The 14,798-nt window shown below is 43.1% G+C and overlaps 1 protein-coding gene across 3 annotated transcripts in view; it reads right to left on the bottom strand.

Moving 5' to 3' along the window:
- Positions 1-14,798, bottom strand: part of SYT9 (synaptotagmin 9) — a 185,406-nt gene that overhangs the window by 115,274 nt on the left and 55,334 nt on the right. For all 3 annotated transcript variants that reach the window (XM_057316935.1, XM_057316934.1, XM_057316937.1), the window contains exon 3: positions 6,240-6,786. In XM_057316935.1, coding sequence (XP_057172918.1) covers positions 6,240-6,786 — 547 coding nt within the window. The remainder of the gene's footprint in view (positions 1-6,239; positions 6,787-14,798) is intronic.

Below are 14,798 nucleotides of genomic sequence, written 5' to 3'. Positions count from 1 at the left end.
TGCAGCTTTCAGCTGAAGGTCATTGCCAGCCCACAGATACCCTAAGGAAGGTATCTAGGGGAATAAATATGCCAACCCCACTTTCCTCCCTTGTTCACTTCCTAAACCTAAACAGAAACCAGAGACTAAAAGAGCTCTTTTTAGCTCAAAGAAAAATAAACAAACCCCCCCAGGAGCCTCCAGGAGCACCTAGGAGGAGTAAAATGAAAGTATCCAGAATAATCTCCCAACAAATTTTATAACTCAAGAACTACCTTAATTCCAACCCAGATAAGGACCATATGAGAAAGTAAATGACATATATCCCTCATCAGCACAGATTAGAAGAAAAAAATCTAAACAACATATTAGCAATGTATAAAACAGGTTAATATATCAAAGCCAGTTTGAATCATACGAGGAATATAAGATTGTTTCAAGATTAGAAAACTGATAATACAATTGAGTAAAATAGCAAATTCAAGTGGAGAAAAACTTCATAGGGTCATAGCAAATTAAAAAGCAGAGAAAGAGGCGCCTGCGTGGCACAGCAGTTAAGCGTCTATTTCGGCTCAGGGCGTGATCCTGGTATTATGGGATCGAGCCCCACATCAGGCTCCTCCGCTGTGAGCCTGCTTCTTCCTCTCCCACTCCCCCTGCCTGTGTTCCCTCTCTCGCTGGCTGTCTCTCTCTCTGTCAAATAAATAAATAAAATCTTAAAAAAAAAATAAATAAATAAATAAAATAAAATAAAATAAAATAAAATAAAAAGCAGAGAAAAACCTGGGGCGCCTGGATGGCTCAGTCAGTTGAGCATCCAACTCTTAATTTTGGCTCAGATCATGACCTCAGGGTCCTGGGGTCGAGCCCCACATTGGGTTCTACACTCAGTGTGAAGTCTGTTTGTCCCTTTCCCTCTGCTCTTCTCCCCCCACCCTGCCCGCTCAAGCTCTCTACCTCTAAAGTAAATAAATAAAATCTTTAAAAAAATAAAGCAGAGAAAAATCTCACAGGATCATAGCATTTGACAAACAAATGTTTATAATAAAAAGCCTTAGTCAACTAGGAATGGAGGGATACATTCTTCTTTTTTTTTTGAAGGATATATTCTTAATATGATAAAGACATCCACAAAATACAGCAATGTCATACTCCATGAAAATGTTAAAGACATTTCACTTAAAAGTAAGAACAAGTCAAGGATGACTACTACCGTAATTATTATTTGGTATTATACTGGAAATCCTAGTCTGTGAACTAAATTAAAAAATAAATAGGGGCGCCTGGGTGGCACAGCAGTTAAGCGTCTGCCTTCGGCTCAGCGCGTGATCCCGGCGTTATGGGATCGAGCCCCACATCAGGCTCCTCCGCTGTGAGCCTGCTTCTTCCTCTCCCACTCCCCCTGCTTGTGTTCCCTCTCTCGGTGGCTGTCTCTATCCTGTCGAATAAATAAATAAAATCTTTATAAATAAATAAATAAATAAAGGCATACAGATTAGCAAAAAACAAAACTATCACAAGTCACATGTCTGATTATCTACAAATTCAGAAGATTCTGCAATCAAATTATGAGAATAAGAATTTCGCAAGATTGCCAAGTTGAAGATAAATATGCAAAGTTTAAACTGCATTACTATACAGCAGCAAAAATTAGGAAAGGCAATTTTAGAAAAAAAGCTACAGCTGACCCTTGAACAATGTGAAGGTCAGGGGTGCTGACTCCCCACAACTTAACTGTTAATAGCCTACTGTTGGCTAGAAGCCTTACTGAGAACATAGTCGATTAACACACATTTTATATGTCATGTTTTATATACTCTATGCTCACAATAAAGTAAGCTAGATAAAAGAAATGTTATTAAGAAAATCACAAGGAAGAGAAAATACATTTACAGCCTTGTACTGTATTTATGGAAAGAAATGCACGTGTAAGTAGACCCACACAGTTCAAACCTGTGTTGTCCAAGGGTCAGCTGTATCTGATACAACGAAAATTATAGCGACTACCAGTATATGTAATAAGAGACGTGCAGGATCCTCATGAAGAAAACCACAGCCTGCATGAAAGAATTTTAGTCCTTAATGAACAGATTCAATATCACAAAACATGCAAAATTTCCCTCAATTAATCTACAGACTTCATACAAGTCCAAACAAATACCAGAAAGAATTATTAATTTGACAACGTGATTCTAAAATTTATGTGAAAGTGGGGATGTACTGTATGGTGACTAATATAACAAAATAAAAATTATTAAAAAAAAAATTTCACCCATCAAAAAAAAAAAAAAGGAACAACAACAACAAAAAATAAAATAAATAAAATTTATGTGAAAGGTCAGCCAAGACTGAATTGAAGCAAAAGCTGGACGGATGACTGTTCTTTCAGATATTAAACCTTATCATAGAATGACAGTAATTTGCAAATTGTGCTGTAGGTAGAATATAGTCAAAAAGAACAAAATAAAGAAAAAAGATTCCAGAAACAGACTTTTCATGTACATAAATCTATATAGGACAGAGTATGCACTGCACATTACTGAAAAAATATGTCAGAAAACTAGTTAATCATATGGAAAAACACGGATGTATCAGGGACTGAATGTTTGTGTCACCCTCCCCCCACAAATTCATATATTGAAGCCCTAACCCTCAACATGATGGTATTTGGAGGTGGGTCCTTTGGGAGGCAATTAAGTTTAGGTGGGGTCATGACCATGGGGACTCCATGATGGGATTAGTGTCATTATAAGAGAAAGGGGCACCTGGCTGGCTCAGTCGGTGGAGCGTGCAACTCTTGATCTCAGGGTTGTGAATTTGAGCCCCATGTTGGGGGTAGAGATTGCTTAAAAATAAAATCTTAAAAAAAAAAAAAAGAAGAGAAAGAGACCAGAGCTCACTCTCTCTCTCCTCCATGTGAGGACAAGTTGAGAAGGTCGCTGTCTGCAAGGCAGGAAGAAAGCTCTCACAAGGAACTGGACTTTCCAGCGTCTGGAACTGTGAGAAATAAATTCCTGTTGTTTCAGCCACCCAGTGTATGACACGGCGCTACGGCAGCCTGGGCTAATACAGGAGGCCTGGACTACACCGTACAAACAGTTTCATTCTGGGTGGATTAAAATCATCATTAGGAATAGAAAATATAGGAGAATATGACATAGGGTAAGGAAGGATTTCTTAAAAAGACATAAAAGAGCTAACTTATGAGGGAAAATATTGTTGTTTCACTACATTAAACATAAGAACCTCTACTGATCAAAAGACATCATCAAGTGAGTACCAAGACAGCCATAAATCAAGAGATGATGTTTGTTAATACGCGTTGTCAACAAAGGATTTGCACCCAGTCTATACAAAGCACATATATGAATCAATAAGGAAAAGAAAACGAGGAAAAAGTGTCGAACAAGCATTGTGCAAGAAAGGAAATGTGGATGACCAATAAACATATCCGAAGACGGTCAACCTAGGCAACCAAGGAAATACGAATTACTTACCGTGTCATAGGCATGCACATGCACACATATTAAACAGGGTGGCAACCGTAAGAGCTGGTGAGAACGTGGAGCACGAGGAACTGTCGTACCTCATCCGTTGGAGGATCAGTGTGAGCAGTCACTGTGGAAAGGAAGTCCATGTGGCCTAGAAAAGTTGAACACGTGTGCACCTTACCTCTATCAGGGATACACCCTGGAGGAATTATTGCATATGTGAACTAGGAGATGTGCGCAAAAATGTTCTCTGGAGTATTATTCAGAATCATCAAAAACAAATTACCATCCAAATATCATCAATACAAGAAAGCTACTTTGCCAACTATAATGCTATGGAATATTATACAGCAATGAAAAACACACGAACCACAGCTCTACTGATCTCTCTTGTTAAATGTCCTAATCAAAGTGGGCTGAAAAAAAGAAGTCAAAGAAGAGCTATGAAAAGCAGAAACACACAAAACCAAACAATATATTGTCTTGTAAGTATGTCACAATATAAATAAAATTCAGGATAGTGTTTTCCACTTGGCAGGAGTGGATTGGGAGGGAATGGGAGGAGGGAAGTCAACCCAAGGGTCAGTAAAAGTACTGGTTCTATTCTGTTCCTCAGGTGAACATTGGGTCACTGGGTTCATGCCTGTCCATTTAATTACTTGTTCATTAATCTGTACATGTACATTATATACACTGAGTAATATACATGCTATATTATAAAGATTTAATTATTTACTTGAGAGAAAGACAGAGAGAGAGAGAGAATGCGTGCACAACCAGGAGTGGCAGAGGGAGAGGGAGAGAGAATCCCAAGCAGACTCTGCGCTGAGCACAGAACCTGAAGCGGGGCTCGATCTCACTACTCTGAGCCCACGACCCGCGCAGAAACCGAGAGTCAGCTGCTTAACCCGCTGTGCCACCCAGGCGCTCCCTACGTGCTATATTACAAAACCAGAAACTTGGCAAACCTCAGACCTTCACGCTCAGTCTCTGTACAATGTCACAATCAAAACAGCCTCAAGTAATAATTTTGAAAATGGAATTTTAAAACTACATGGCTGTACACCTGAAACTAATGTAACATTGTGTGTCAACTATACTTCAATAAAAAACAACGATTATGATTATGAAATAATCTGTAATTCCATTCTCAAAACCTGCCCTCTCCTGCTGGTCATCTAAAGGCCTAGATCAATGCTCAGAATATTTGTTATTTGCCTGAGGAAAGAGCTGAGAGTTTTGAAGGCTTTAGCCACATCAGTTTTCCTCCTTCATGAATAATTTTACAGTCTCCTCAACTCAGTGGAAATCCAGGATTCTCCAACAATAGACACGGAACTCTTACTCCCGGGGGAGTACTAAGATGGCAGTGATCTCAGGGCCAGGAGGTCTCTTCAGGCTGCCATTCGATACTCTCATCCCATGGAAAACTGTTCTAGATGTTTCCACCAGGGACCAGCCTTATCTCTTCAAGAATGAAGAGATCTGTTCCTTCTCCAGTCTCCCAAATCATCTTAGTTTCATCAACTGCTGTTCCCTGCACCTTCTCCAGCTCTTTCTTTCCTTTCCTCATTATGATAAGGCCAGCCAAACCCCATGCTACACTTTGCTTATCTGAGTAGCAGGACCCCCTTGGCACCAGTATCTCATGGCACATGAAGAGGTGTCTCTTGGAACAGCCATAGTGCGGGTGAGTCCCCAGGTCACAAAGGCGGCCTAGAGTGAGAAAGTAGGAGTGTGGGGTTTTGGTCATTGGGCAGAGATTCTGTGTGTTCTCTTGCTGAACAGAATGAGAGCCTTTCCCTTACTAGACTCCAAACTCAAGCTGGATCATCATTTGAGCTGAGGAAGGATTATGGTGCTTGGCGCCTTTGGATGCCAGGGAAAGGAATGAAAATGGTGCTGGCCTCAGAAGGGCTCATATTCTAGAAGACGTGCGAGCAGAGCTGCCTGAGGGAATGCGGACGGACGAGAGAAACAAGTGGCTTTAAAATATCAGAGTCACCTAAGAGAGTCTGCTTTCCTTCTCTTCCAGGAGTGCCAATACACATCTGCAGGACGGTGAAAAGGACAGACACGGAGTAATAATAGCACCACTGCAATCTCACTTAAAACGTAAACACGGGTATGTGGTGTCATTACATAGCACTTCTGCCCTCTCTCCCGAGCTCTAAATTGGATGTGACCTTCCATAGATTAGCTTTGCCAATATCTGCAGATCTTTTCAGACTGAGCTCCTAGTCACTTTGATTCTTTGCTTAAAAATGTGGTGCCAACTCTTTGCAACCATTCTCACTTCTGGGATGAAAGAGGAAGATCCGATCATGGGAAAAGCAACGGGGCTGACCTGGGAGCATGGTCAAGGACTTAATGCTCTCGGAAAGTCTGGCAACGGTCTCGTAGTTGCAGATTACAGTTAATAGGATGCCAGGATCCATTTAGCACAAATAACCTAAGAAAGCTCTACAGAAAATGTGGTAAGGAGGGCAGATAATATCTCCTGCCAATTAGGGAAGAGCTAGGAATTAGAAAGCAGAAAAGAGAGAATGTTATGCTTTAATACTCTTTTCATGAATAATTCCGGGAACTTTGAAAATGAATATTGTTAAAGACCTGTTTCTGGGAAGGTACAAGAAGGTTCTGAAACAATAGCTACCCGGACACTGACGTGAATTTTATACTTCGTCCCCGCAATAAAATAAGGTATAAGTAATCTGTTTGCGTGTGGACCAAGAAGCCGCCCCCAGAATGGAGAAAGGCTGGACTTACGTTGGTGACATACTCGATATCCTTCCAAAGGATGCACTCCCTGGGGAAATCAGCCAAGTCTAAGAAGTGATCCACCACCACTTGGCCGATGAGGTCATGGCGAGAGAACCTGTCAAAGTCATACACAGAGAAGTGAAGCTTCCGGGCCGCAAGGTCGTTGTAGGGAACTGGAAACAAAAACACCTCATCAAACACAGGGTTCAGGGTCTTTCTGTGAACTTTAGTCTGGTGTTTGGTTTTCCGATCGGGAAGCAAATAGATCTTGACATAAGGATCTGAAGTCCCGGAAAAGTCCTTGGCAGGCAAATTGACAGCTTTGTGAATCTTCACTATGAGCTGCTCTAAGTCACAGTCATATTTTAAAATGAAATTCAGTTTCCCACAGGCTTTGCTGTTACCCCTTGTCCCATCATCAGTATCCAATGACCTCTGCTTATATAGCTCTGGTTTAATTCGACCAATTCCAGTCAACTGTTCCTGTTTTTGAAGCTGCTGGATATTGAAGTCCGGGTTGGATAGGTTGAGTTGTCTTCGGATTGAATTATGCCTTGAGCGAAGAGAAGAGAGAACAAAGTTACCACCTCATTAGCCACGGGGCTTTCAGAAACTTGTGCCGGGGATGTAGGTAGCCTGTGAGGCACTGTTAAAAGCTTAGATCTGTGGGCTTTTTTTTTTTTTTGGCCTAAATTCAAAATGCTCATCACTGTGAGTAAGCTGCTCCCCAAGGCTTGAAGCTCAAAACTGAGGCTTGGTATCAGGAAATGAACCTACGAACACGAAACCTTGGGGCTTTGAAGGTTTAATGCACTTTCCAAACTAATATGCCATTAAAGAAGCTTATTCGGCTGGCAGAATGTAAAGGTTTGTACAAACTGCTTTAAAAATAAAATTGTTCACCTTTACATATGACGTCATCCTGAAATTGAAACAGTTAGCTACGTGTTGTCTTAGGGAGAATGCGTTCGCCTCTAAATCACACAGAATTTCCTGTCACTGGCTTATAACTTTATTAGTAAGTAAGTTCTTGCTGGTTCAAATCAAAGCATTTCACCACAAGAACACAGTTTTTGCTCTCGTGAGAATGTGTGTGACAGGATGTGTCTGCCTGCAGTGGACTGTGCTGGCTCTGACAGGTGCAAATGGCGGCCCCATGACAGCGTTTCTGTCACACCACGTGGGTGATTACTGATCAGGAGGAAGGGTTTTATTTCTGTCATAAACACTAGAGTATCAACATTAAAGGTAAGCCACTATAAATGTATATAGGGATCCAGAGACGGTTGAACACTGACATTTGCAAATTAAATATTTGCTGACAGAATCGACTCTTCACCCTATAAGCTTATTGGTTTGGGTTAGTGATTTCCCTGGAATTCTCTTTGAAACCTGCCTTATCTGTGTGAGTCCTCATAAATTGAGAGAAGTAGTCATTATGTGCAAGGCTGTTTTTAATGTTATTTGTGTCTGTTTTCAGCCCAGAGTTCAGAGTCATTGTGTTGTATTTTCTGTTATCTCTCAATAACCCTAATTAAAGTAGCCTTTCTCCACCAAGAGGTGAAAGGGAAGAGCCAGGCCGTCTCTGAGGGACTGACAAATAGTTGGAGAGGCAGAGTAAACATCTGAATTTGTCTTCTTTTCCTTTCTTGAGGCTGCTTTATGAAACAAAGATGTAAACTGGGATTAACAGACCCCCAAACATGTTTGAAATTATTCTCCCTTGTGATATAGACGCTGTTATGCTGAACACTCCTCTTCATCCTCAAATATGCTCCTGGCCACTCATCAGCCACCTGGTACAACAGGAACATCAGCACAGAGCTGCCCGGCGCAGCTGTCAGAGCCAACACAGCCCACCGCGAGCGGGTACACCTTGGGCACATACATTCCCATACGTGCAAAAACCCTGTGGTCTCAAGGTCTCTGTTGTCAGATTTTAATTTCTTACAAAGAAATCCAGCATCCTAAGTCTTCTCCACATCGTATGATTTCTCAGGGGCAGGGGGAGAGGGGGGGATGCTGTTAAACACCTAAAACCGGCTCCCTGTGCTAATACAGCTCGGCCATTCCCTTGTCCAGACACTGCCCCTCTGCAGTGCTGGAACACAGCTCCGGTCTCACTCTACTGGGATCTCTGGGCAGAAGGGACTGGCAGGGAGCAGCAAGCCCTATGCAGAGGCCATAGGAGCTGGTAGCTGTTCTGGCCTCTGCTGCTGATTTTTCTCTCCACACTGGATTCAAACTAGGGCCACACTTGGGTCTGGTGTCAGTTCCCACCTACAACAGGCCATTCCAGAACTGTATAGGGATGCTGTTTAAATACTGAAAGTGCTTCCCCAAGGCCCACAAGATGCACTTTCTTTGGACCAATGTCTGATAGAACACCCGTCCTAGGTCAATGCCAGACCCAGACACTGCCCCTCGGCTACCACTTTTCTCCCAACGTGGTTGCTGAGCAGACTCTCTGTGCGTAACAACTTACTTTGGGTTTTCTGAGTACTGGCTTTAGACTCATCACAGCAACATTTTGTCTTAACCCTATCTGTAGGACCAGGCCATGTAAATTTAAATTTAAATTTAAAACACATGAATGAATCTGCCTGCTTAGCAATGGAACATATTCCGTTTTACTTGTACATTTTCTTAGACAGGAAATCTGAACAGAAATAAGTCCTATGTGCTCTGCTCCTAACCACAATGGATTGCCAGGGGGCTGAGGTGGTGGCCTGGGGAGGGCATCAGGAAGAGATCTTACTTCAAAGACCAAAACAAGATCCCAACTGCACAGGATGCCTCCATTCAAAATTCCAATAGAGCTGACAATTCCTTTTAAAAATCAAGCACAGATATGAGCACTATTATCCCCCCAAACGTTTTCCATCACTAGTTTCATTCCCAACACTTCTGCCTCCATTCAGAATCACACATACTATTAGGAAAACAGTGGAATCCCTCTCTAAGGCAGTGGCTTAAGGCAGACAGCAGACTGTAACAGGCCATGATAGTTCTCGCTCCCTGGGGCTCTCTTTCAATCACTTTCAATTTCCTTTCTGGAGAGAGTCAGGGATTACTGGAGTTGGGGGAGGTGGCAAGCAGACTAGAGAAGCCCAGAGCAGTCAGGGAACCAGGGTAATTCACGACCTCCCTGCGTAACCTCTGCAGCTTTCTAGGCTGAGACGTGAGCAAGAAGGGCTGCCCCCTAGATGAGAAGACAAAAGAGAGGAAATGGAAAATCGATAGCCCATCGCTCTCATAGGCCGCTCACATGGAGGCGGGAAGGGAACGCAAGTCTGAAGAAGCAAGAGAGAGGAAAGCTATGCGGCAGAATGTTTTGAACTGGCTCTGCCACCCCAGGTAAGATGGTTCTAAAATGGTCAATGGAGGTGGCCCCTGACTATTGTAAACTAGAGGCCCCCAGGGCAAGGGTCTGGAACTTTAGTGTCACGGAGTGAGTGTGACAAGGAGGGATCTGTGTCTGAAGCAGGCAGTCCTCTGAGCAGGTCTGGGGAGTCCTGTATTTTGGTGTTCTCGGGACTTAATGTGCACGGTGAAAGGAAAGAGAAGGAATGGTTTCCAAAGACCGGGGGCGAAAAGGAAAGCCGAGAGACAGGGTCCTCTGTAAATAAGTCACATGCTGACGCTGTCTTAGAGAAGCCAGACACTGGGGTTGAGACCCTCAGCTTCACCCACCTCCCATCCTCCCTTAGTGTAGGTGGAGGACATTTTCCGGTTGTGGAAGAGAACTGAAAGACTGGATGTGGCTGGCCCAGATCTGAGTTGGAAGATTGGTGGTTGAGCCTGGAGAAGGCCTAATTTCAAAGATGATTAACAAAATCTGCTTTACAGATTTCCCCCAACAAACTCAAAAACACTTTAATGCCTGAAGGAATCGGAGCCTCACTGAGTTGCAGCCTCGGGTCAGCAGAGTCAGGAGCCCACATGCAAAAAGCTTTTCCTCCCCTCCTTTCCTCAAATTTGAATTAACCAGCTCCGGGGTCCCACTTTGAATCCCCAAACAAAGTCCTGGTCCCTGAACCACGACCCAAAAGCCAAATACCTCCACTGGATTTTAAGAAAGAGGACAGGACCAGAATTCATCAAATCTGAATGTGCAAAAGCAAGGGGTCAGGTAGGGTAGAAGAAACAGAGAGGCAAAGCCCAGTCACTGCCTGCAAGGAGTTGGCTAGCCAGGGGTGGGTGATTAAATAGTCAAACACTACACAGCAGGTCAGAAAAGAATAAGAACTGACCAGACGTTAAGGAGCCACACAGGCAGAGAGAGAGGCCCCTGGCTTGGGAAACGGTCATGGAGGAAATGGTACTCTCACCACACCTGGCTACTTAACTTGGCCTCATATTATCAACCTCCAAGCTGGTGCTATAGACCTCAGTAGGGAAATTAAGTTTTCATCTTGGCTCCCAGCTCTCCAGCAGGATAGGATCTTCAACTCTTCTGCCCCCACAGCTTTCTCCTCACATACGCCTTTATCTTCCACCCAGGCTCTGTAAGAGAGCCAACGCTCACATTCCCACCATCCCTTCCACCTCTGGGTCTCCCATGCAATTACAGGCAAGTGTACGCTCTTCTACCCACCATCACTCCAGTGCCATCTCAGAGGTGAAACTTGGCCTAATCCCTTCCCTGGTTCTGGGGCACCAGTGTTGACAGAGCTTCGGGGTTCAAGGAGAGGAAAGAGAGAAGCAAACTGTGATTTCAGAACCACATGGGTTTCTTTACTAGGTTCAAGTCAAGACGGGGAAATCTGGAAACAATGAGGATAGGATCATTTCCCTTCTTGGAAACTCCCCAGGTGATAGAGAGAAGAGAGTTGGGTTGTCCTAAAACACAGGCAGACACAGAAGAGGAAGTCTCAGACAAGGGCAGATGCAGTGAACTGAGTACAGGGCAGAAGGAAATGGGGATCTTTCTCAGCACAGGATTCAGAGGCTTCCAGAATGAATGAGATAAGAAAGACATAAGCACCACACCTTGGCCAGTGGAGGTGTGTGGTCAAGTGCAGTCAGAAACTCTGATGCATGACCTGCTTCCTTCCACACCTCCCAACCAAGTTAAACAAGTTTGAAATCTTGGTGTCACTTCCAATATTTTATTCCCTATTTCTAAGAGAAGCCTTTGTCCACCAACACCTTCTGAAAAGTAGCTCACAACTCATGCCTCTTTCCACTCCCATTGCTTTCAACTGAGCTCAGGCCTCATCATTACAGGCCTGAATCAGCCCCTATAGCCAGTCTTCACCCTGTCCCAAGCATCTGAGACACTCCTGCCCTAGTAATCTAGAGAACAATTTGAGCACTTCATGTGTATAACTGGTGCTCTTCTTGTCTATTTCCCCAGCGAGGGTGTGGACCTTTTGAGGTCAGGGCTGTATTTTTTTTTTTTTTTACCTCTTTATTACCAGCACACAATATGGAACCTTGCACGCAGCAGATGCTTACTACAACTGTCTAGAGTAAATACATAAATGCCAAGGACGTAACGGTTTCCAATAATTCAATCCCAGTAGAGAAAATGCACATTTATATCCAGGTTCAGAATCTCATAGGAGTTGAGAGAGTCTAGCAACTTCCATTTTTGAAGCCGTCAGTTTATTAAAACCTGAAGAAATATCTAAGAGGTAATTCAAAAAATTGTGTTTAAATGTTTACATCTAACCAATGTTTTCAACACACACACACACACACACACAGACACACACACACATAGCTTAACAGAATCGTGCTACTCCTAGAGTAATTACAATATGTAATCCCAGCATACCACATACTGAAATTGTGGCCAGCAACGGGACCCGAATCTAAAATACAATTATTGTCCTCTTCTTTTAACTCTGTCAGAATATTTCTGTGACTCTAGGGATTGCTTAGTTTAGAAATAAGGCCAAAAGTTTACGTGCAAGGCTCTAAATGAAGGTAAGACCTGGGACAAAGGCCTTCCACCAGCCTCGTCCCATACAGGCCCTTCCTCAGTTTTCACCTCTGGCCTTTCGCCATTCCCATCAGCAGAACACGAGACAAGTGGCTGGACGCTGAGGAAGGTATTCTGTCAGTCATTCATGCAAAAAGTCTGCTCTGTGCCAGCGGCGGCATAGGGGTTAGATACATAGGGAGAAACAAAGCAGATGTGGTCTCCGAACTCATAGATTAGAGAGGGGGTACAGGCGACGAGCAAACAAATAATCACTGAGTTAGAAGAGTTCAATCCTGGGATGAAATGCAAGCAAGGCAGCGTGTGAGAGAATGACGAGTGGGGGGGGGGGGGGGAAGAGCACGCACTTCCCTCAGGGTGGTCGGGGAGGCCTTTCTGAGGAGGTGATGCTTTCGGTGGGACATTAAAGCCGCAAAGGAGCTGGAGAGGAAAAGGAAAAGCATTCCAGGCAGAGGGAACTGCATGCGTGAAGTCCTCAAGGCAGGAAAAGGCAGGGGTACTGAAGGCACTGAGAGAAAGTCTAGTGTAGCTGGAACATGACGAGCTTTCCCAGGTGAAGCTTCCAACGAGTCCATATCCTCCGGAGTAGTGCTGAGCGCTGCTGAGGCAGGGAGACGACCGAGGAGACGGTGGCAATAACATGCAGGCCCTAACGGGCCTGATGCAAAGATGGCAGTGTGGTAACTGAAATTTTTATAAAACCAAAGTGTTACCTAGGTCCCACCTTGGAATGTGAGTCAGGAAATGCACTAGATGGCTTGTCAAGGTTCCTTCTATTTTGATGACCCAGGGATTTTTTAAAATTTGGAATAGAGATCTTTAAAATGTTCTGGTATTGAAGTATTCTGGGAAAAAAAAAGATCCATATTCCCAGGATATGTCATAAAAGGGATTTCATCGAAATTGAAAAGAATGAACAGGAACTTTGGAGGGTTCTAACAGTAACAGAGCCAAGTAGAAACAGAATGTTAACATGCTTGATCTTGGGAAAACAACAGAAATCCACCCTGACCAGAAAGACTCTGAGGAGCTAAAACAAGGCCCAGTTAGGGCGTTGCACAGACATTGGTGCGAGCTGCACATGGTCAAGCTCAAGAGGCCAGGAGAGGGTGAGCTTCCCAGGTCAATGCTGTGACAGAAGCTACACTGACGGACACAAGGACAGCCAGGATGCCCTTAACAGGCAGTCTGAGCCTTATGCGCTCTGGGTCAAGGAGTGCCCTGGGATCCTTGGGACAAGTCACAACGGCTGCAGGAGGGAAGCAGCAAGAAAGAAAGAGACAGCAGTGGGCAAGTAAGGAGCATAATGAGGGAAAAAAAAGGAAGAAGAATGAACTGGCAGGGCAGACTGGTGGGAACCACCTCAGTGCAGAGTACCCGGCCCCTCCCCACATTCAGTATCAAAATGTTACCTCAAAAAGAATGTTAAAAATGTTTTGGAGCATGAAGGAAATTTCATTCATTTCTCCCCGTTTGTCAGTAAAAAAGGTTTTGTGTTTGTTCGCAACATAACACAACGCTAAAGAATTAGAAGACCATACACACCACTCGTTACCGTGAGACCACGAATCACAGATATGTATTTCCAGACATAACCCATAACACTAGGTCAGGAGTAATTTAGGTAAGAATGCTTTAAATGCATAACAATGCAAATTATCAGTATTAGGTCAAATGCAGCAGAAAGAGTTTAGTTTTCTTATGGTCAGATATTACTAACCTTGATTTGGCCGTAAGAGAAGATAATTACATGACCCCAAAACTAAAATAAATCTAAATGTAAAGTTCATCTTATAGGGATAATTCCTTTGCTTTCCTCTTTTTGTCTTTTTCTCCTTCTACCCAATTTCCACAAATCAGTGGTGAAGATACCAGTTTTTATTTTTTTATTTTTTTACCATAGTCTTTATTTTTAAATGAAATATATTTCTTGAAATGGAGAGTACTTGAACATGTTTCTAAAATAAATATTGTGATAATTATAGTGCTGTGACTGCTATCAAGTTATTGGAATTATGGAAGAGTCCTCAGATCCGTATCTAATAAAAGCACAGCACTATCACCTTGTATCCGATGGGACGCGGATCAGAAAAATTAACAGGCAGAGTAAAACCAAATAGGAGACAATGTTAATGGATACTCCACCTGAATGACTCTGGTTATCAAAATAGTGAAGGAATTCTTTTCCGAGTCTGCGCCACGGCTTGAACGCCATGACAGCATCAAACAGAGTTCCAGTTATATTTAAGTCTACACCTAAAGAGAAATCCTAGTGATAAAATCTGAGGAGTTCTTCTAAATCAAATGGCAAACAAACATCCATTTCCTCACAGAGGAATATTTTGGGTTTAGCTCTTTGATTCAGAATTGGAAATGATACTAAAATAGGTTTGTGGAAAAATTAAATTATAAACTGTCATATTCCATCCCACTTAATGTGAATGTGCAGAGTCTCTAGGATAAACTCGATTAACATAAAAAAGGGTAAAATCTTATTTCTGTTTCTAGAGAACAAATAAAAAAGATTTTTTAAAAATGCCCCCAAACTATGCTCATACTTCCCGCATGACAGCACACGCGATTCCTCTGGCTATGGCTCGAGGAGATATTCTCAT

Source organism: Ursus arctos, unplaced genomic scaffold (genome assembly GCF_023065955.2).
Source record: "Ursus arctos isolate Adak ecotype North America unplaced genomic scaffold, UrsArc2.0 scaffold_22, whole genome shotgun sequence".
NCBI lineage: Eukaryota > Metazoa > Chordata > Mammalia > Carnivora > Ursidae > Ursus > Ursus arctos.
This window is presented reverse-complemented; position numbering and strand designations above follow the sequence as displayed.